General features: G+C 39.4%; 1 protein-coding gene across 1 annotated transcript in view; it reads left to right on the top strand.

The window, feature by feature from the left end:
* The first annotated feature begins 3,499 nt into the window (after nt 1-3,499).
* Nucleotides 3,500-23,247, top strand: part of CENPF (centromere protein F) — a 56,834-nt gene continuing 37,086 nt past the window's right edge. The window contains exons 1-7 of the mRNA XM_075997055.1: nt 3,500-3,786; nt 4,918-5,120; nt 6,007-6,203; nt 11,950-12,071; nt 12,508-12,599; nt 14,620-14,911; nt 16,053-16,255. Of these exons, the coding sequence (XP_075853170.1) occupies nt 4,959-5,120; nt 6,007-6,203; nt 11,950-12,071; nt 12,508-12,599; nt 14,620-14,911; nt 16,053-16,255 (1,068 nt within the window). The 5' untranslated portion in view covers nt 3,500-3,786; nt 4,918-4,958. The remainder of the gene's footprint in view (nt 3,787-4,917; nt 5,121-6,006; nt 6,204-11,949; nt 12,072-12,507; nt 12,600-14,619; nt 14,912-16,052; nt 16,256-23,247) is intronic.

Genomic DNA, 23,247 nt, shown 5'->3' with positions numbered 1-23,247 from the left:
ATATGAAGAATTCAGAATACAAATTTATTGGGGAACACAATTCAATGCATAACTGTGTCAGATTAGCTACTTTCAGGAAATAGGATGTAGTAGAACTAGCAAATCTTGTGGTCGTGTACACGTTTCTCAATCAACTAGGTCCCTTGGTCCAAAGCATTCTTATGTAGGATACCACGGATATAAATCTCTTAGGGAGCAGTGCTGCGGAAACAGTATCTGTTCCTTCAGGGTGGGAAAGATCCAACGCAATTGACTTGCCTCCAACAAGCTGGTTGTTTCTACTTAGGATAGTTCTATACTAGTTCAGTCTGCTGCTGACAGGGTGGCTGTTGAGCAGAGATAGTGACCAAACCAGCTTTGGTGAGAGGGAGTCCATGTTCTTGTGACCATATATAGCCACCAGCCCTGATGCTATGGCTACTCTGATAATAGGACCATTGTACAAACACTGGGGTGACTGAGGACATCCACCGGACAAATTGCCCTGTCTGCTTGGCTGTTTCCTGTCTCCTCTGTGGTGGATGTTCTCGAGTGGGTACTGACATAAGACACAAGACCCACACACTTTGTTCCCATTCCCAAAAGATTCTGTCCACACTCCTCTAAATCTCTATGTCTCCAGTAATTTAATCCTGCTCCTTCCAGGTCTCTATCAGCCAAATCAGTTGCCCAGGAGTAGTTCCTGAACTCAAACCACTGTTTTTCTATAATAAGTAGATGTTCAACTATTGTGCTCACAGCTCTGCCCACTGGAACCCCCCTCCCCCATAGTGTGCTGTGGGGAGTGGCAGTCTGTTTCAGGACACACCGACATGTTAAGCCAACCCAGCTGGGAACCAGAATCAGGTGTTTTTTGCTTCTCTGGGCTAGTTTTGGGTAGCCCACCATAAGGCCATAGATGTGCATTGAGAGAGAGCCCCGGTGAAACAGAATGGGTGACATATGGCCGCCAGTTTATATAATCTATTTGTGCCTTTTGGACCTGCTTGGACCTCATGATAGAATGGTTTACTGTTGCATCCACCAGAACCTCTGACTTGGTAGATCTCTGAACCTCTGATCTTAGTAGACAGTATTGTCTTGGTAGACAATACTCAGATAGTGATGGACTGTTCTGGTCACATGCCTGATGTTCCAAGGTCAGGTGCTCAATCTCTACTAAGGGCCAGTAGCCCAATAGGAGCTGCTTTTCGATGTTAAGTCGCTTTCTCATGGAGAAAACATGGCCTCGTTCCAGAATGTTAGGGATTCTGTGTGATGAATCTCTCATTGAGGCTTGCCAGAGGGTTGGCCTTATTTGCCATGGTTATCTCTACCATTGATAGACCTGCCAGATGATACAGCCAAGTGCAGGATGCTTGCTTAATTTTGCACTGTAGTAGCTCTTAGCTTTCTGTGGGGCTAATGTGTGAGGTTTTCTGGTTATATAAATCAAGCAAAACCCAAGTGGTACTAGCCATCTATCTCTCACCCAGGAAAATAATAGTCTATTAGTCATAGCAACAGATCCCTGCATTCTGGTTTCTACTCCAGCTGTGCTGCCCATCGCGGCAATTACTCTCACCTTGCCACTGACAAAGTGGTTAATTTCTGGCCCTGGCCTAGGCCATTCTGGAATTCTCCACGCTGATGCTGTAGAGCCCAGTTTCATGGCGGCATCTCTTGCTGTCAACCCTGGCCCTCAGAGGTCACCCACCACTGACCTTCTTAAAGATACTGGTGTCCCCTTTCTAGAAACATTATTTATGGTGTTAGTGTAGGCAATAGCCTCTGGACCCTTCTAGAAATAATAATCAGGTGGTGGTCTTAGGTAATAAGTCCATTCTAATCTTCTCACCTTCTTAAGACTTCTAATCCTACCCTATATATATATATATATATATATATATATATATATATATATATATTTTTTTTTTTTTTGAGACAGAGTCTCACTTTGTTGTCCAGGCTAGAGTGAGTGCCATGGCGTCAGCCTAGCTCAAAGCAACCTCAGACTCCTGGGCTCAAGCAATCCTCCTGCCTCAGCCTCTCAAGTAGCTGGGACTATAGGCATGCGCTACCATGCCCAGCTAATTTTTTCTCTATATATTAGTTGGCCAATTAATTTCGTTCTCTTTATAGTAGAGACGGGGGTCTTGCTCTTGCTCAGGCTGGTTTTGAACTCCTGACCTCGAGCAATCCACCCGCCTCGGCCTCCCAGAGTGCTAGGATTACAGGTGTGAGCCACCGCACCTGGCCTCAATACTCTTCGATATGGTTCTAGTACATCAGCCCCACCTGCTAAAGGCCAGCATCGTATTCGAACTGGTATTGGAGTCAGACAGAATTTGGTTCAGATGTCAGAACTGCCAGATCCTAGGCTGGTTAGGGCAGTGTCCTGCAAAAGTTCTTCTTCCCACCTGCTCCTTCCCCTCCCTTTGGGGATTCAAGCATATTAGAGAACAAGGCCTTTCTCCAGATGGCAGTTTCACCTCCCAAGATAATTTGGTTTTTCAATTATTATGTGCAGAGTTACTAGGGATGCAAAGCTGAATGAAAACAGATTTTACTGTAAAGGAATTTTTGAGTCTGATGGGGGTGGGGGGGAGCCAGATGGACATATAAATACAAGACATGGCAAAAATCCTAAAAGTGAAGTATAAACCGAGTTCTAGGAAAGATAGAGGAAATAATTATGTCTAAGAGGTGCGTAGGGATAGGGAGGTTTTATGAAGAAGCAGCATTTGAACTGAGTATTGAGGAATGAGTATAATAGAGTTTCAGTGAAAGGTACAGATCAGACTAGGCTGCAGGAACTGCGCAATGAAAGGTGAAGAAAGGGGTCTGGAAAGTTTGGAACCTATTGAGGAGGACCCCATCATTAGAGATCTATTACTTTAACAATCCATTGTTTTGCTCCTGACATTAGAAGCTTATTTATAGTTGAACAGGAACATAAAACAAGTATATAAAATACATACAGAATTAGTGGGCTTCACAAAAAGGAGAGATTACACCCAGTTTTGAAGAGTCTTCTGAATTTTTGAGTCTGATGCAATGTACGCCCCTCGAATCCCGGCTGAGGAGTGTTCAGAATCACCTTCTCAATATAATTGATAGAGGACAGCACTTAAGAGCGACGTCTTGCATTGCCTAGATGCAATTTCTGATTACTGCACTTAGCTTCCATGTGCCTCAGTTAACTTTTAAATAAATAAAATAAGGATAATACTTTCCTCAAACAGTTGTTAAGAATGACACTGTATAAAGACTGCATGACAAGCACAGTGCTTAGTATCTACGTCCTAAATTATCTATTTAGTGAAGACGTCCATTTGTATGCGCAGTGCATGAGTTTTCAGCAGGCAGCACGCTCCCCCTGGCTGCGGGCCATAGACCACACCCTCATAATCAGCGGGCCAGTTCTTGGGCCCTTAGGGAAATAGCGGTCCAAAATCGGGTCTGGCGCCAGCAAAAGCACGTGGGCTCCGCCTCTCCGCGACAACAAAAAAAGCACACTCACCCAGGCGCAGGCACCTCCGGCGGCCGGCTTGTTTTTAAAATCCATCCAAAAGGACCAATCAAAAGCGGCAGCCCAAATACGCGGAAGCGGATTGGTCCAGAGCCGCCCACGGTGACCAATAGGCGTGGAGGTGAGTTTAGTCGCGACGGAGGCGGGCGAATCGAATACGGGTGGCGGCCGCGGGCAGTTTGAGTCGGAATCTGGGCTCCAGCCCGGCGGAGGCCGCGCCGGAACCGGACTCCCCGAGAGGTTGCCTTCCCCTCCCAGGTAGCGACGGGAGCGAGGTGAGCGTCCCGCCTGCGTCCCGGCTGGCTCCGGCGGCGGGGAGGCGGGGAGGCGCTGGCTTTCTGCCCGCGGAAGCTGGGCGGGGGGTGGGCCTGTGGGGGTCACGCTCCGGTCCCCTCCCGCCGACCCGACTGGGGACTCGGCCCCCGGGTGAGGTTCGTAGGGGTGGTGTCGGCGCCCCTCTGCTCCGGGCAAAACTGGGCCCGCACTGGTGCTCGGAGACCCCGCTCGGTCACCAACTCGCACTTTGGGGGTTCATTTTATTTGGAGGTGACCAGGTATCTCCGAGCAGCCCTCCAGGTCCGGGGATTAGTGGCTCCTCTTTGAAATTCGGACCCTGGTCCTACCTACGTTGCACTGAGGAGATGCAAGCCTGGGTTTTGCTGTGGGCGGCGGGGCGGCGTGCCTGTTGTTGGTTTGCAAGGGCATTTCTCTCTCCCCCTAGCTGCTTTTCCCTCCCATCCAGACGTTTGTCTGGACGGGCCTGTGTGGCAGGCAGGCCCTGCTATGTTATGAGGACACAGACATAAATGACAGGGGTCCTGGTCTGGAGGAGGAGGAGGAGGAGGCAGGGTTATCATTCTCACACCCAGTCGTGCCAGAGTGGGAGGGGACTCAGGTTTTTTTGGTGGAGAAGGGGAATTGTGACAGAGGGAAAGTATGAGGTGGCCAGTCAGGGGTCTCAGAAAAGGCTTTCAGAGGAAAAAAGGGCACAGTATGGGGTGGTAATTAATGATGGGAAAGAGGAACATTTGAAAAATAAACTTGTCATGCATTTGATTTGTGTCTAGAACCTATTTTCACCTGGAAACCTTACAGCAAAATATTCATGTTTTGTATAATGAAAACAAACCATGAGCAGTAGAAAGCAGGTAGCTGTATTAGAAGTCAAAACTGAGAAGTAAGAAAAACAGTAAGCAAAGGGAGAGCAAACAACATATTATGTACTTCATAATCAATTATTTGGTAGTTGCTTTTCAGAGGGTGGAGAATATAGATATTATACTTGGTTGTCTTTTGACATGTGATGTTTTGAAACTTGGTCCTTTGAGGTGGTTAGGTAGACTGGCCAGTCTCTTAGACATTCCTTTTACTATAGTAAGACCAAACAGTCTGGTTATTCTTTTCAGTTTATTTATAAATGCTGGCATAATAAAGAAGGGAGAACAAAATGAGCTGGGCTTTGGAAGAATGGAAAGAAGGCCTGCCTACAAGAGCTCTTCAGAAAATTCAAGAGCTGGAGGGACAGATGGACAAACTGAAGAAGGAAAAGCAGCAAAGGCAGTTTCAGCTTGATACTCTGGAGGCTGCATTGCAGAAGCAAAAGCAGAAGGTACCCCTGAAGCTCTGGTCTTTGCAACTGTTCACTCATTATCATCAATGACATGCTGGTATTGAAAACAGTTCGCTCATTTTTCAATTAATCCTATCATCTTCTTTAAATTTAGAGAAAAATGATTTTGCGGTCTTCAAGTGGTAATCCCCTCCTTCCACTTTTGAGTCATTTTTATTTTAATTGCCTCTAATTTTCTCCATCCTCTGCCCTCATTTCTGCTTACCTGCAAGTATTTAGGGCTACTGAGTTCCATTTTAACTTCTGTTTGGGACCACGAACTGGGAATTGCTTTTGCATTGCACACCAATAAGGCCAAAAGCCCCCGGCTCCAAATGTGGGGACAGTATTAGAGCATTTTGTGGTTAAATGGATATTGCTTTCCAGGATTGGACTTTTTACCTTTATAGTACTGAACTTCTTCAGGACTAGTAAATGAAAACTTAAATAGTACTTCTTCATTATCTCTGTATCAGCCAACCACATAGTGATATAATCAGTACTTCTAAAATGTTTTTACTTGCGGGAGAATTTTCCAGTTTTTACAGTAACTAGCTTTACCAGCCAAACTTGAAAACGAATTGCTAAGGGAGATCTATAAGGTTTATTTTTGTTTTTTTTTTTTAAATTCTTGAAAGGATATTAAAGCCTCCTTTTCTAGGATTAGTATTTGTAGCCCAAGATGATCTCATGCATAACTTTGTGGAACTATTCTATCTATAGGCTTCAAAATGTGGTCATCTAAAATTTCTGTGTCTATAAAGCACTGGTTTCTAGCTTATTATAACCATATCTCAGAAAATTAGTATTGGACTCAGATCTACAAATAATACTTGGTAAGTTTCTGAAATAATGGATCTGTTTTCTTCTCAACAATTCCCGTTAGGTTGAAAATGAAAAAAGCGAGGGCACAAACCTGAAAAGGGAGAATCAAAGATTGATAGAAATATGTGAAAATCTGGAGAAAACTAAGCAGAAGATTTCTCATGAACTTCAAGTCAAGGAGTCACAGGTGAATTTTCAGGAAGGACAACTAAATTCAACCAAAAAGCAAATAGAAAAACTGGAACAGGAACTTAAAAGGTAATTTTTCTGAATGGCAATTTATGGATATTGTTTTTATGTGTTCATTGGATGCATGTATCTTTTCCTTTGACAATGCAATTATTATAAATTGCAATGTTTTTTGTGTTGATCAATTAATACCAATTTGATGGTGAGTACATGTGGTTCTTGTTTTTCCCTTCTTGTTATAGTCACTTAGTAGTAGAATGAGCTACAGCTCTATCCAGTATAGTACAAGAGGTGTTAGATCACCATTGTTTTTTGTGGCTGAATAGTACTCCATGGTCTATATATACCCCATTTTATTAATCCACTCATGTATTGATGGATACTTGGGTTATTTCCACATCTTTGCAATTGAGAATTGTGCTGCTATAAACATTCTAGTGCTGATGTCTTTTCTACAGAGTGTCCTTTGTTCCTTTGGGTAGATGCCCAGTGATGGGATTACTAGATCAAATGGTAGTTCTAACTTGTAGCTCTTTGAGGTATCTCCATATTACTTTCCATAGAGGTTGTACTAGTTTGCAGTCCCACCAGCAGTGTGTGAGTGTTCTTAGCCCTCCACATTCACACCAACATATATTGTTTTGGGACTTTTTGATAAAAGCCATTCTCACTGTAGTTAAGTGATATCTCATTGTGGTTCTGATTTGCATTTTCCCAATTAGAGATGTTGAGCATTTTTTCATGTTTGTTGGCCTTTAGTCTGTCTGTCTTTTGAAAAGTTTCTGTTCATGTCCTTTGCCCACTTTTTAATGGGATTGTTTGATTTTTTTTTTTTCGTGCGATTTTCCTGAGTTCTAGATTCTAGTTATCAGCCCTTTATTGGATGTGTAGCATGAGAATATTTTTTCCCATTCTGTAGGTTGTCTGTTTGCTGTCATGATAGTTTCCTTGGCTGTGCAGAGCTTTTTAATTTGATCAAGTCCCTTTTATTTATTTTTGTTGTTGCTGTGATTGCCTTTGGGGCTTCTTCATAAATTCTTTGCCTAGGCCAATGTCTATAAGAGTTTTTCCAAACATTTTCTTCTAGAATTCTTATAGTCTCACTCCCTAGGTTTAAGTCTGTTATCCACTGTGAGTTGATTTTTGTGAGAGGTGAAAGGTGCGGATCCTATTTCTGTCTTCTCCATGTGGCTATCCAATTTTTCCAGCACCATTTATTGAATAAAGATTCTTTTCCCCAGTGTATGTTTTTATCTGCTTTGTCAAAGATGAGATGGCTATATGAGGATGATTCTCAGTGGGTTCTCAGTTCTGTTCCATTGGTCTATGCCTCTGTACTTGTGCTAATACCATGCTATTTTAGTTACTATAGCCTTATCATATAGCTTGAAGTCTGGTAAATTGATGCCTCTCATTTTGTTCTTTTTGCTTAAGATTGCTTCTGCTATATGGGATCTTCTCTAGTTTCATAAGTATAGAATTATTTTTTCTAGATCTGTGAAACATGATGTTGGTATTTTATAATAGGGATTGTGTTGAATCTGTAGATCACTTTGGGTAGTATAGACATTTTAACAATGTTGATTCTGCCAACCCATGAGTATGGTATGGTTTTCCATCTGTTTACATCCTCTGCTATTTCTTTCCTGTTTCATAATTCTCTCTGTAGAGGTCTTTCACCTCCTTAGTTAAATATATTGCTAGGTATTTTATTTTCTTTGTTGCTATTGTGAAGGATATTGAGTCTTTGATTTGGTTCCCAGTTTGACTGTTGTTGGTGTATAGAGGAATGCTAATGATTTCTGTACATTGATTTTGTAACCTTAGACTTTGTTGAATTGTTTATCAATTCCAGTAGTCTCATGGCAGAATCTTTGGGGTTTTCTAGCTATAAGATCATATTGTCAGCAAAGAGTGATAGTTTGACCTCTTCTGCCCCCATTTGGATGTCTTTGATTTCCTTCTCTTGTCCGATTGCTCTCGTTAAGACTTCCAGCACTATGTTAGAAGTGGTGATCCAGGACAACTTTGCCTGGCTCCAGTGCTGAGTGGGAATGCTTTCAGTTTTTCCCCATTCAGTATGATCTATGCTGTGGGTTTGTCATGTATAGCTTTTATCATTTTTAGGTAAGTCCCATCTGTGCCTATTTTGTTAAGTGTTCTTATCATAAAAGGGTGCTGAATTTGGTCAAATGCTTTTTATGTGTCTATTAAGGGGACCATATGGTTTTTGTACTTCTATTTATGTGGTGAATTACATTTCACCTTGCATTTGGTTGAGGTTTTCTTAGTTTCTTCTAAACTGTATCGGTTCCTAGTCTTTTGTGATCTTGACCTTTTTGAAGAGTATTGGTCAGTTGTTTTGTAGAATAGCCCTCAACTTCAGTTTGGCTGATGTTTTTTCTCTAATTAGACTAGGGTTTCTCAACACAAGCATCGTTGACGTTTTGGGTTGTATTATTTTTTATTATGAAGGGCTGACCTCTGTGTTGTATGGGACTTAATAGTATTCCTGGTTTGTAAACACTAGATTGCCAATAGCATCCACCCTACCCCAAAGTCGTGACAATCAAAAATGTCTTCAGAATTGCCCAGTGTCTATTGGGAGGGCAAAATTGTCTCTGGTTGAGCTCCACTGGATCATAGTGGGGTTATTAAGTTTTAGCAAGAATATTGCCAAAGTTATGATGTACTTTTCTCGGTGCATCATCTCAGAGGGTACATGATGTAATATGACTTACAACCTTGATCACTTAGTTTAGGTTCCTCCACCGTAAGTTAAGTTTCTTCGACTGTAAAGGTCTGAGTTTCTCCACTGTAATTTTTTTCTTTTGTGATTAATAAACAATCTTGATACCAAGAATTTTTTTTCCTGGCATAGCTACAATAATCTTAATTCTACCTATATCGCAAAAAATATTTTTGAAAGTTAAGACATTTTAAAATTACTCCTATTTATCTTTCTATGAAGATGATAATTTATATGCCTGGAAATGTTTTTCTAATTTTGTTTCCTATCTGTGTAGGATGTAGCTATCTAAAAGTTGGGTATTAGAGTAAGTCAACGTCTGTCTTGTTGAGTTTTTTATTTTCTTGTTTATTGTCTACTGTCCCAAGTCCCAGGAGAACAAGGGAACTTGTCTGTCTTGTTCTTCACTGCATTATAGCACTTGACAATTGTAGGCCCTCAAATATTTGTTGAGTGAATGAATGAAAGATAGATGATAGTTTTGGGAAACAGGTGCTAGGGCAAGTAGGAAGCTCACCCAGTATGCTGGAATAATTATTTCTTTGGAAAGCACATGTTAGGTGCAGGTTTTAGAAATACTAGTTTTAATAATTTAGGTAGAAATGTTTATTTTTAACAATTTAGGAAAGACAATTTTGTATACATTTCTGTATTTCATTGCAGAATGCCATGTGGTAGCAATGCCTACAGATATGAAGTACTTAGGACTATACAAGACATGAAGCAACTGTTAAATGTTAGCTTTATTATTACCATTATTATCAGTTTTTATTAGTTGTCATTATTATCATCATAGGGTTAGGATACTCCCCATAGTACATTTGGTGTACAAATATTCTTGCTGAGCGTAGTGGTTGCACGCCTGTAGTCCCAGCTATTTGATAGGGTAGGGGTGAAGGATTGCTTGAGCCCAGAGTTTGAGGCTGCAGTGAGCTATGAGTCAAGTATACTAGTCTGTGCAACAGAGTGAAACCCCACTTCTTAAAAAACAAAAAAATAACAAAATATATATATATATACACACACACACACACTCATCTATGATGTAGATAATAGATATTTATAAAAGTTTATAAATTCTAGACCATAAAAACAACTGAATATTGTTTTCAAATTCTCACTGGTAACCTTCAAGTGCAGTGTAGAAACTTATTTTCTCCCTCAGTGGCCACTCATTTTCAGGAAGCTGTCCAACAGGGTAGGTTGAGCCATTTGGAATAAACATTCAAAATTGCTGCTATTGGAAATCTCATATATAGTTCAACCTAGTAGAAAACAGCTTTTAGCTTTTTAATGCTTTTTTTTGGTGGTGGTGGTTTGTGTTTTTTCTTCCTAGGAGAAAGGAGCAACAAAAGGTTTATGAAAGTAGTAGCAGGGTATATACTTTAATATTTAAAATCAATATTTTTTTTTTCAAATGAAAGGAAAGGGGAAAGGGGATAAGATGTGAATTTAAGAGGGAAAAGAGACACAGGTTTTACAAGGTTCTTCAAAATTCATCTCTAGGGTCACCAACCTTGTTACACCTCTGGCAGTCTGCAAATTCCATTACATTAGCCACTGGCTATATGGAGCTATTGAGTACTTGAAATGTGGCTGGTGCAGATTGAGATGAACTGTGAATATATAATAAATGCATGCCATATTCTGAAGATTTAATACAAAAAATGTAAAATATTTAATTATTTTTGATTACAAGTTGGAATAATAATATCTTGAAAATAGTTAAATTATTAAAGTTGATTTTACTTGTTTCTTGTAGCTTTTTTTTTTTTTGAGACAAGAGTCTCATTCTGTTGCCCATGCTAGAGTGCCATAGTATCAGCCTAGCTCACAGCAACCTAAAACTCCTGGGCTAAAGCAATCCCTCTGCCTCAGCCTCTCAAGTAGCTGGGACTACAGACATGCGCCACCATGCCCGGCTAATTTTTTCTATATATATTAGTTGGCCAATTAATTTCTTTCTATTTTTAGTAGAGACGAGGTCTCGCTCTTGCTCAGGCTGGTCTCAAACTCCTGACCTTGAGCAATCCGCCCGCCTCGGCCTCCTAGAGTGGATTGCAGGCGTGAGCCATAGTGCCTGGCCTCTTGTTGCTTTTTTTAATACTAATAGAACATTTCTATTGGACATTATTATTACCTACTATAAGCTCAAATGTGGTGATTTAATTTGCTGAGCAGTCATTATTTTCAGCTCACACGTTGCCTCTTCCTTCCCAGATTGAGTTTGGAGCTGGTTGGAGCTAAGGGCACTGAGTTACTTTCTTCACTCCCTGTTTTGAGTAATGTGCCTATGGCAAAGAGACTGGTGTGTCCCATTAGCCATGCTAATGGAGTGTTTATTTTATTTCTTATATTAAGCTAAAATCAGACTTGCAAGAATTGAGCCCTCTTTTAACATGTGTTGTTTGGTTCTGAAAGGTGTTCAGAACTTGCTTGAATGATTTAGGTATTCTGTACAATATGTAACTTACTTTCTCCATATCTTTATAACTGTTTCCAGCCATATCTTTTCTACATGTGTTATATTAACTTAATCTCTGTTTTTAAAATGTCATATAATATGAGATCAGTATATCAAGTATACGTTTTTGTAATGACTAAATATCAGAAGTAATATCATTAGCAATTATAAATTACTAATGACTTAGCAATTCAACACTAATTCTCTGGTTTGTCCATTCTCATGATTTGAGTGCATGCTTCAATGACATCCCTTTCCTCTCCTATTTCTGAAGATCTAGGATATGATATTTGCTGGGACTATATCCCCAACCTCTCAATTTTTTGCTCTTGTATAATAGTAATTATTACAGATCTTTATTATAGCCTTTATAACATCATAATTATCTGCTTGTATTTCTGTTTCTCTAACTAGACTGAGTTCCTTTGGAGGCATTTATGTCTGGGCCATAGTTCTTATTAAATGTCTGATGGATAAATGGCTAAGAATTCGTAGAGGGTGGTTTTCTTTGTAAGTTTATTATTCTCTGGGAATGTGTGGCATTGGTATTCTGTAGCCTTTGCTCTAACTGATTTGTCTGCCTCTCGGGTCCTCTCTAACAGGTGTAAATCTGAACTTGAAAGAGGCCAACAAGCTGCACAGTCTGCAGATGTCTCTCTGAATCCGTGCAGTACACCGCAAAACGTTTTTACAGCTCCGCTAACACCGAGTTACTATCATAGCGGTAAAGATTTTTTTCCCTTGGTATAAACAGCTCTTTTATTGAGATTTTTAATTCTGTAAAATAAATGAATTAACTGAACTTTGAATTAAACTTTTAATTTGATTTTTAAAAGCTGCAACCACTTGCTACGTATCCATTTGCATATCTGTTGAATTATGTTGAGCCACTGGGTTAAGCCTTTAAGCTTTTCGCTTCATCCTTCTCTCGTGTATTTTAAAAGAAATTCGGTTTCAGAATATCCAAAACACCTATGTTTCTGTGTATGTTGATCTTTGAGTAAATTGATCAATATTTTAATCTATTTCCCTAACTAAAATGTTCTTTCTACTTGGTATACTAAGATATTTCTAGCCTATCTATAATCATTGTTGACCTGTGCATTCCTTCACGAAATCAGTGATTGACATAAAACGGTATTTCATTGTTTGTTTTTTAGGTTCCAAGTATGAAGATCTAAAAGAAAAATATAATAAAGAAGTTGAAGAACGAAAAAGATTAGAGGCAGAGGTTAAAGCCTTGCAGGCTAAAGTAAGTTAATCAGGGCCCTATGATAGAGTATGCAGTCATGGAAGTGCTTTGATGTAAGATAGAACAAGGTTAGAGGAAAATCTGTTTTACATAGAGCTGATATATTTTTCTTATACTGAGAAAAAGTTCCTAGCACATTAAAGGTGATTTTTTTTTTTTTTTTTTTTTTTAGTTTTAAAAATAGGTAGGAGAGGCTGGGTGTGGTGGCTCACGCCTGTAATCCTAGCACTCTGGGAGGCTGAGGCGGGTGGATTGCTCGAGGTCAGGAGTTCGAGACCAGCCTGAGCAAGAGCGAGACCCTGTCTCTACTATAAATAGAAAGAAATTAATAGGCCAACTAATATATATAGAAAAAATTAGCCAGGCATGGTGGTGCATGCCTGTAGTCCCAGCTACTCGGGAGGCTGAGGCAGGAGGATCGCTTGAGCCCAGGAGTTTGAGGTTGCTGTGAACTAGGCTGACGCCACAGCAACAAAGCAAGACTCTGTCTCAAAAAAAAAAAAAAGGTAGGAGAGAGTAAAATAGAGTGGAGAGGTTAGAGATGCCCAAATATTAAATGGTCACGGAATTCTACGGAAACCATAGCCATTTAATTATTTCCCTGTTAAGATCTAGTGACACTGAGCGTGTTTGGAGAGGGTAGGACCAGAGAATTATCCCTGAGGCTTTGTCACCTGGAGACAGTTGTTTCCTCTACTGTCCTTTTGATGGAATGTGGTGATTACTACCAGGGACTTGGAATTTGAGGATTGGTTTTTGTGAAATGTTTATTTCAGAAACTACCAACATAGTTTTCTCAGTGCTTTTAAATAAGTTGCTGGCAAGAGTTTTAAACTCCATATTGATATTGGTAAATAAGCAGAAAAGGATAGGTGAAAAGATTTGTTTAATGTCAACAAACTAAACAAAATGTAGATTTCTAAAACCCCTGCTTCTAGTTCAGGGACTAACCCTGAAAATACCTTGAAAATATCTATTAAATTTGACCTCTGTCATTTCTGTTCACATGATGTTATTTGCTAAAAAAAATAAACCCAGTCTCGCACTTAATGATATCTTCCTGCTAAACATATGAACTATTCAGCAAACAATTTAAGGCTGAATTTACAATAAGTGCCTTAAATACTGAGGTTCAGAAAGTACCTGTTTCTTAGAACTTTAACAATTTTTACTCCTTTAACCCTTGTTTTGAGGTTACCAGGATTCTGATATACATATCTAAGTTAAATTAAGGCATTGCTTATCAAGGTGAATAAAAATTAAATACTAATTCTCTGGTTTGTTTTAGAAATATTATGTACTTTGTCACCCACCTCATTCATTGGTACCGTTTCTGCCCCTGACATTGATTCTCAGAGTTATTTTATGGAGAATATGAGTCTCTATACATATTAAACTCCTTCCTATGGCAAGAAAAGTGCTTGCTCTAAAAAATTTAATGTTACATCTACATCTGAGTCTTGATATTTGTCAGAGTGGATATAGAGAGAACAGAAAGAATAATGAAAAGCATTAGATAGTCCACACATGTCTATTATATAAAACACTCTAGGTGACCTTTTTTTGGGTGGGGGGAGTGAGTGGTACGATGGAAAGTGAGATTCTTGACTTAGGCTAATGTTTCCTTTTAATTCTCTTTGTGCAAAGCTACAGGTTGAGGTGACCAAGGACGGGCAATGGAAAGCCAGTTTTAGAATTCGAAATGAATGAGAGTGAATACTCACATGTTTAATGGATGACAGGAGGGATGCAGAGTAAATACTAAGATTTAGCCCATTTTAAATAGGTTGGGCCTCAGATGGTAGTGGCTTTACCCCTTCAATGCTGAGAAATCTGACCATTAGAAAATTTCATCACTGGGTATTAGGACTTATGGTTCCCTTAACCTGATGAACATTCTTTTGTGGTAGACAGTACAAGTGTCAGCTTCTTGGTATTATGGCTTTACGTTTTGTCTGAAAATAGATAGCCTTGAATAGCGAGACTTCTGAAGGGCTCTAAAGAGTGTCTGTTTGTACAGAAAGCAAGCCAGACCATTCCCCAAGCCACCATGAATCACCGAGACATTGCTCGACACCAGGCTTCCTCGTCTGTGTTCTCATGGCAACAAGAGAAGACCCCAAGTCGTCTTTCATCCAATTCTCAAAAAACTCCAGTTAGGAGAGATTTCTCTGCATCTAAGTTTTCCGGGGAACTCGAGGCGACTCCAAGTCGATCAATTTTGCAAAGAGGGAAAAGAGATGCTAATGGCAGTTTCTGTGATAATTCTAGCAGTTCTCCACTTTTGGATCAACTAAAAGCACAGAATCAAGGTAACTTTTGAGCTAAGTTTAAGTTAATTTCTCCTGAGATAATTTCAGAGGTGATTTCGCATATTTTAATCCTAGAACGTGCTTATGTGTTTTGTTAGACACATCACGGTTCAACATCTCAGGCTGGTTATAGGAAATACTGTCCTTTTGAAAATGATAAAAGATACCACGGTTTTGGAATGCGCTTTTATAATATTTGCATTGAGACTCTGGTGTCCTGAATCCTTTAGAAGTAGGTTGAGAGGCTTTCAGTTAACTTTCCAGAGACGGGGTGAGTAGGTTGGTTACGGTTTGCACTCCCCACTCTGCTCATCTAGCTCCTTTTGTGGCCCACAGGACACGCCTGCTGTCTGACCAGCTTTGGCCAGAGGTTGTGCGTGTGTCTGCAGAGTAGCTTTGCTCCTCACTGCCAGGCTGTCCATATGGGAGCAAACCTGTCACCTTGGCTGCTGTGCCCTGCTGCAGCTGACGGCCAAGGGTACCAGGTGGTGTTTTGGAATCCACTCCGTAGAATATGATAATTTCCAGTGCTGTGATATATTGAAAATCATCATCAGTGCTCACTGGTGAGAGCTGTCACACTGCCAATGCCATTGGAACCAGTGTCATGTGTATGTGGGGAAAAAAGTGGCAACAACAACAAAAAAATCATTGTTAATTTTGGCAGTGTAGGAGGTTCACACTGTCTTGATCGTTACTGGAGGTAAAGCTAGCAGAGAATATAGGAGGGTGAACTTTTCACTGCTTAGCACTAATTTGCATGGATATGGGCACAAAACAAATATGAGTTTGCCAGTGTGTAAAACCAAGTGGTGATTTTAACAAATTTGGTGTTATATGTGATGTACTTTTTGTAGCCTCAATAAGCTAGTATTTGTGGTTTTAGAAAAGCGTTTCCCCCTGTGTTTCTCTGTGAGAACATGAGAAAATGTGTTTCTCCTTCCTATAGAGTATTTGACTAACAATGACAATAGAAACTGACCGTTGAAGTTAAATCCAATTAAAGTGGCTTCTGTGTTTAACATAAATTGTTTATATTTGTCTTACTGAAGATTTCAGAGTAGAGTAAAATAAATGATACATTCTGAGCATTTTATGAAACATGTACTAATTGGAGTGTGGTTTTTACTTGTGGCTTAAGAGCTAAGAAGCAACATTAATGAGTTGGAACTACGTCTACAAGGACAAGAAAAACAAATGAAAGGCCAAGTGAATATATTTCAAGAACTCCAACTCCAACTGGAGAAAGCAAAATTGGAATTAATTGAAAAAGAGAAGGTTTTAAACAAAAGTAGGGATGAATTAGTGAGAACAACAGCACAATACGACCAGGCATCAACCAAGGTATTTGACTTTTCATGAATTATTGAGAAATCTTCATCTTTTTATACAGTTATCTGGAAAGGGTATTTTTTTTTTTACTTAAGTATATGAAATAAATGTTAGTAATGATCTTTGTTAATATGTGCTAGCACTGTGCAGAGATTTGGACTACCATGTTTCCCTGAAAATAAGACAGGGCCTTACATTTATTTTTCCTGAAGAAGACACCCTAGGGCTTATTTTCGGGGGATGTGTTATTTTTTTTTTTAAGTACTGTACAACAATCTCCATTTATTCAAATATAGTTAAGTTGTCATCTTCTGGAAAATTATCATAACTCTCCAAACCCTGAATTCCATCCTGAATTTCTTGCAACTCTATTTCCTTTAGAACCAATGGCCCCAATCTCTCATGTCAAGCAATAGAGCTCTCATGGGGCAGATGAAAAGGGCTGTTCAACTTCTTTACCGCTTCACAAAGAAATGCATGGGTTGTGCAGATACACTGCGTAGCCACGCCCATCACTAGGTCTTTTTTTGGAGGTAGGGCTTATATTGCACAAATGCTTAGAAATCCTGCTAGGGCTTATTTTATGGGTAGATCTTATTTTCGGGGAAACATGGTAGAAAGCTGTTTTAAAGTTGGGCAGTTCTGGGATTAATCCTGGTACCACACTTTCCCACTAAGTGACTTTGGGCAAGTTATGGATCTCTTGTGGCTCAGGATGTGGTGGAGAATAAAGAAAATGTATATATATGGCACCTGGCATGGTAGGTATATGGCCCATAGAATAGGCACTTAAAGTAATAGAACTTCAAGAGTTTTAGGACATAGGATAGGATTTAATTAATCTGCTTTTGGATTCAGTGTATTTACATTTGGCTCTCTATCTGTGTTCTGCATCTGTGTATTCAACTGTGAATCGAAAATATTTAGGAAAGAAAGTGAATGATTGCATCTGTACTGAACATGTACAGATGTTTTTCTTGTTATTATTCCCTAAACAATAAAGTGTAACAACTATTTTCATAGCATTTACATTGTATTAGAAATTATAAGTAATATAGAGACGATTTAAATATTATAAAAGAACATACGTGAGTTATATACAAATATTGCCCCATTTTATATAAGGTACTCGACCATCTGCAAATTTTAGTATCCTGGAGGTGGGGAGGTTCCTGGAATTAATCCTTCACAGATACTGAGTGACAACTGTATGCCCACCATTGAATCATCTTCTTGAGACAGAGTCTCACTCTGTTGCCCAGGCTAGAGTGCTGTGGCATCAGCCTCTTGGGCTCAAGCAATCCTTCTGCCTCAGCCTCCTGAGTAGCTGGGACTACAGGCATGCGCCACCATGCCCAGCTAATTTTTTCTATATATTTTTAGTTGACCAATTAATTTCTTTCTATTTTTAGTAGAGACGGGGTCTCACTCTTGTTCAGGCTGGTCTCGAACTTCTGTCCTTGAGCCATCCTCCCGCCTTGGCCTCCCAGAGAGCTAGGATTACAGGCGTGAGCCACAGCACCTGGCCTGAATCTTCTTCTTAAGGCTCCAACTAAGGCCAAGCTTTGTAGCCAGTCATTTAAGTGTTTAATTTTTTTGTTGTTGTTGTTGCTTTGGCCCCAGCCTACCTCTCTATTCTTTTCTTCTCTTTTTTCTAGCATTCATTCATTCACTGACTCATTTCATAAATATTTGAGTGCCTGCTGTATATCAGGCATTATAGACTGGGGTCTGGAGCAGCTATAAATATACAAAAATCATTGCCCAATGCAGGTTCATCTTAATAGGGGGAAGCAGAAAATAATAAAAATAAATAAGTAACATAGATAGTATGGTATGTGGCAACAAGTATTGCGGAGAAAAACAAATTATATTCTAAGACCAACCACGAGGATTTGGTGTTTCCCAAATCTAATCTTTCTCTGGGCCCACTGTTTTGCTTACCTTTGCCTTTTTGCTGGGAAAACCCCCCTGCCCAGGTCGAAATCCTTCCATCTTTCTCATCTTTGTGAGCTTCTTTCCTCATCTCTAAATTAATAAGATATTTTCTCCTGGTGTTCCCCTTATGACCCTTTATATTGTCATTATTTGTATTTTGGCCCTGTGCTTCCTCACTTTTCTAATTGTCAAAATCACAGAGAACCTTTCGAAATTGATACTATTAGACCCACATCTTAGGTGGGCCGGAGGCATTTACTTTTTATAAACTGTTTAGATATTTCTGAGGTTGTAGGTAAAATTCACTCCGGAAGACATATCTCTTTTGTTTGCTTTCTAGGGTCAGATTCTTTTTTTTAATTAAAATTTTAATTTGAAGGTAATTGTAGATTCTTAAGTAGTTGTACAAAATAATGTTAATGTGGTGGATTACTTTGATTGATTTTCAGATATTTGAATGATACTTGTATCTTTGGAATAAACACTATGGTAAACATGATTATGGTATATAATTCTTTTTATTTATTTTTGAATTTTATTTGCTATTAACATGTTAAGGATTTTTGTGTCTATATTCATGAAGGATATTGGTCTGCTGTTTTTCCTACCATCTTTGTCTGATGTTTGTGTCAGGGTATAGAGCCCTAGTTTCATAAAATGAATTGGAAAGCATTTCCTTCTCTTCAACTTTCTCAAAGAGATAGTGTAAACTTTGTGTTTTTTCTTCTTTATACATTTGGTAGAATTCTCCAGTGAAGCCATCTGGACCTGAAGATTCCTTTTTTATGAGTTTTTTTTTAATCTTTTTTTTTTTGAGACAGAGTCTCGCTTTGTCGTCCAGGCTAGAGTGAGTGCCATGGCGTCAGCCTAGCTCACAGCAACCTCAAACTCCTGGGCTCGAGCGATCCTTCTGCCTCAGCCTCCCAAGTAGCTGGGACTACAGGCATGAGCCACCATGCCCGGCTAATTTTTTTTTTTTTTATGTATATATCAGTTGGCCAATTAACTTCTTTCTATTTATAGTAGAGACGGGGTCTCGCTCTTGCTCAGGCTGGTTTTGAACTCCTGACTTTGAGCAATCCGCCCGCCTCGGCCTCCCAAGAGCTAGGATTACAGGCGTGAGCCACCGCGCCCGGCTAGTTTTTAAAATTATAAATTCAATTTCTTTAATAGTTACAGAGCTATTAAAACTATCTATTTCATATTGGGGCTGTTGGAATAGTTTGTTTTCATCTAAGTTGTCAGATTTATGTATATAGAGTGATTCATCGTATTCCCTTATTCTTTTGATATTTGTATCTGTTTCTCTTTGTCAGTTTTGCCAGAGATTTGTCGGTTTTGGTGATCTTTATTTTATTGCTATTTTTCCAAAGTATCAGCCCTTGGGGTCATTGTTTTTTTTTCTGTTATTTTTCCATTTTCAATTTCATTCACTTTTGTTCTTTATTATTTCCTTCTGCTTGCTTTAGGTTTATTTTGCTCTCAGAAAAATGTCATAAGATCCTGTTGGTTGATCATTCAATTTGTTAATGTACTTGCTAATTTTCTGTTTAGTGGTTCCATCCGTTGTTGACAGAGGAATGTTGAAGTCTCCAACTATAATTGAGGATTTGTCTATTTTTCTTTTCAGTTCTTTCAGTTTGTGCTTCACATATTTTGCAGCTCTGTTGGTTGGTGCATATACATTTAGGATTGCTACCTTGGAGAATTGATCCTTTTGTCTTTATATAATGTCCCTGGCAATTTTTAACATTCTGAAATCTACTTTATCTGATATTAGCATAGCTACTCTAGCTTTCCTTTGATTGTTTACATGATGCATTTCCTGTCTTTTTACTTTCAGGCTCCCTATGCTATTATATTTGAGGTGAGTTTTATATAGATAGCATAAAATTGGGTCATGGAAGAATAAATATACTCTTCCATTGTCCGTCTTTTTTTTTTTTTTTTTGAGACAGAGTCTCACTTTGTTGCCCAGGCTAGAGTGAGTGCCGTGGCGTCAGCCTAGCTCACAGCAACCTCAAACTCCTGGGTTCAAGCAATCCTGCTGCCTCAGCCTCCCAAGTAAGTAGCTGGGACTACAGGCATGCGCCACTATGCCCGGCTAATTTTTTTTCTATATATATTAGTTGGCCAATTAATTTTCTTTCTATTTATGGTAGAGACGGGGTCTCACTCTTGCTCAGGCTGGTTTCGAACTCCTGACCATGAGCAATCCGCCCGCCTCGGCCTCCCAGAGTGCTAGGATTACAGGCGTGAGCCACCACGCCCGGCCCATTGTCTGTTTTTTAATCAGTGTATTTAGACCATTTACACTTACTGTAGTTATTGATATATCATGACTTAAGTTTGCCATTTTTTTTATTTTCTGTTTTTGTCTATTTTTTTCATTTCTCTGGTTTCATTTTTTCCCCTGCCTTTGTGGGTTACTTGAACAGTTTTTAGGATTCCATTTTTGTGTATCTATACTACTTTTGAGTGAATCTCTTTGTAGAGCTTTTATAGTGATTGTTCCAGATATTACCTTATTTATAGTTTATCACAGTCTGTTGATGTCTTCATTTTACTAGCTGTAATGAATTTTATAAACCATTTACCTCTTTTCATCCTTTTGCCCTCTCCCATTAATAATATAATAGTCTTAAATGTTTTCTCTACCTATATTTAGAACTACATTTTGCTTCAGTCATTAAACATATTTTAAAAAGCTGAAGAAGAAAAAGAAAATCTATTATATATATCTGTATTGTCACTTACCTTGTTCTTCCTCCTTTCTGAGAGTCCTTCCAAGGTTCCTTCTTTCATCATTTCTGCTTAGAAAACTTTCTTTCCATTTTTTTTAGAGTTGGTCTGCTGGCCATAAACTCTCCTAGTTTTTCTTCATTTGAGAATGTCTTGATTTCCTCTTCATTCCTGAAGGATTTTTCTGCTGGGTATATCAGACCTTATGTTTGTTTTAATATAATGTCCAGAGTTTTTGTTCTTGTTGGGAGAAATAGGGAAGTGTAAGTCAGGTTCATTTTTATATATTTTCATAGTATAATGCTTTACCCAGAGAAATTCTGGAGAAATATTTACTGGATGTGAGAAGGAGCAGCGGAGCTTCATTGGAACTATGACCTGCCTTGATCCATATATTTAATCTCTTCATGTAGTTCAGTTTGCAATGGTAATTTGTTTTTTTAAGGTAAAAGGATTTGGATTTGAACCCTGGCATTCCAGTTCTGTGGCTTTGAGAGCTATTTAATGAACTTTGGAGCCTCAGTTGCCTAATCAATGAAATGATGTTAATAATAATGCCTGTGTCACAGGGTTGCTGTAAAGATTGAGATAACTTTTAACATAGTACCCAACACATGGTGAACTTATAATAATATTTGCTGTCATTATCATGCCTTATTTTTGAATTCCTGGTCAATTAAGCTAATTTTCAGTTGCATTTCTGCCTAGTCAGGCCTTCCTATGTAAAACAATTACATTTATCCTTTTACACAGGCGTCCTCAAACTACGGCTGGCGGGCCACCTAGCACATTTATCCGGCCCTCTGGGTGTTTTTGCCACGGCTGCCTGTCCTGCTTAGCAGCCGATTCGTCCCTGGCCCACAGTGCGCACTCTCTAACGGTCTGAGGGACAGTGAACTGGCCCCCCGTTTAAAAAGTTTGAGGACCCTTACTTTTACATTTTGCCTTGTCAGTTTTGGGATGATAAGCTCACCAAATCCTTGTTCTGCCTTACATATTTGGTGTGGTTTCTTCTCATCAGATCACGAATTAGATTTTTTGACTGAGACAATGCTGAGAATACAGCTCTGGCTTTCTTTCTATTAGAGACTTTCCTCTAGGTTGAGGATTAGCATGAGGTTAGGATTTGTTTGTTCTGCACTGTTTGGATTCCTCTTTTCCAGTGAGCTACAAATCTACCTAATTGAAAATTCAGTCTACTTTTCTCTATCTTGTCCCATAGGATAATATGACTTCGTCAAATGCGTTGCTGAAATAAAATTATATTTCCTGATCTACCATTAGAATCACCTATTAAATGAAATTAAGTTACTGTAACAAAAATCAATACCATGTTCTTAAGTGCACATATGCTGTTTATAGTATATGTCTTTTCCAGGTATTTAAAAACTGTGTGGGGCCGGGCGCGGTGGCTCACGCCTATAATCCTAGCACTCTGGGAGGCTGAGGCGGGTGGATTGCTCGAGGTCAGGAGTTCAAAACCAGCCTGAGCAAGAGCGAAGACTCCGTCTCTACTATAAATAGAAAGAAATTAATTGGCCAACTAATATATAGAAAAAATTAGCCGGGCATGGTGGCGCATGCCTGTAGTCCCAACTACTGGGGAGGCTGAGGCAGGAGGATTGCTTGAGCCCAGGAGTTTGAGGTTGCTGTGAGCTAGGCTGACGCCACGGCACTCACTCTAGCCTGGGCAACAAAGTAAGACTCTGTCTCAAAAAAAAAAAGGAAAAACTGTGTGGGATACAAGGCTTGAATTCAGAATGTAGAGGGAATGTAGAGACAGTGTTGAGCTGGCAGCAGACCTGGAGTTCAGGCCCCACACTGCACAGATGCACAGCTCAGGCCCAGAGAGATTGTGAGAGCGAGTGCCCAGGGTCATATGCTACATGTTTTCAAGGACTTGAGCTCTGGTTACTGTTTTAGCGTATTATGGAGCATTGATGACACCTAGTGGTCGGCTACTCTTACATAGATTGTGCATCGTTGATAATAGAATTCCATTAAAAAAATTCTAAATAAAATAAAAATTCCTTTTAAAGACTCTTTTTTAACCTCTATGTCTAGTAGGAAAGGATTTGTTGATTCTGAGATCCATTAGTGGGATGTGTTGTAGTTTGAAGGAGTGCCAGTAGAGGGCGCCAAGGGTTCATTCATTTACTTTACAGTGTGAGGTGGTGTTCCGCCTCCCTATGCAGTTTGCCAACCATCAACATTTTGGACCATCATTTGAGCAGTGACTTTTGCCTGTTGTTTACTGCCGTACCCTCAGTGCCTAAAACAGTGCTGGACATATAGTCTGCTCTCAATAGATATTTGTTGAATTC

This window comes from Microcebus murinus, chromosome 23 (assembly GCF_040939455.1).
Source record: "Microcebus murinus isolate Inina chromosome 23, M.murinus_Inina_mat1.0, whole genome shotgun sequence".
NCBI classification, from domain to species: domain Eukaryota; kingdom Metazoa; phylum Chordata; class Mammalia; order Primates; family Cheirogaleidae; genus Microcebus; species Microcebus murinus.
Note: the sequence above shows the minus strand (reverse complement) of the source record. Positions and strands in the feature narration are given on the sequence as shown.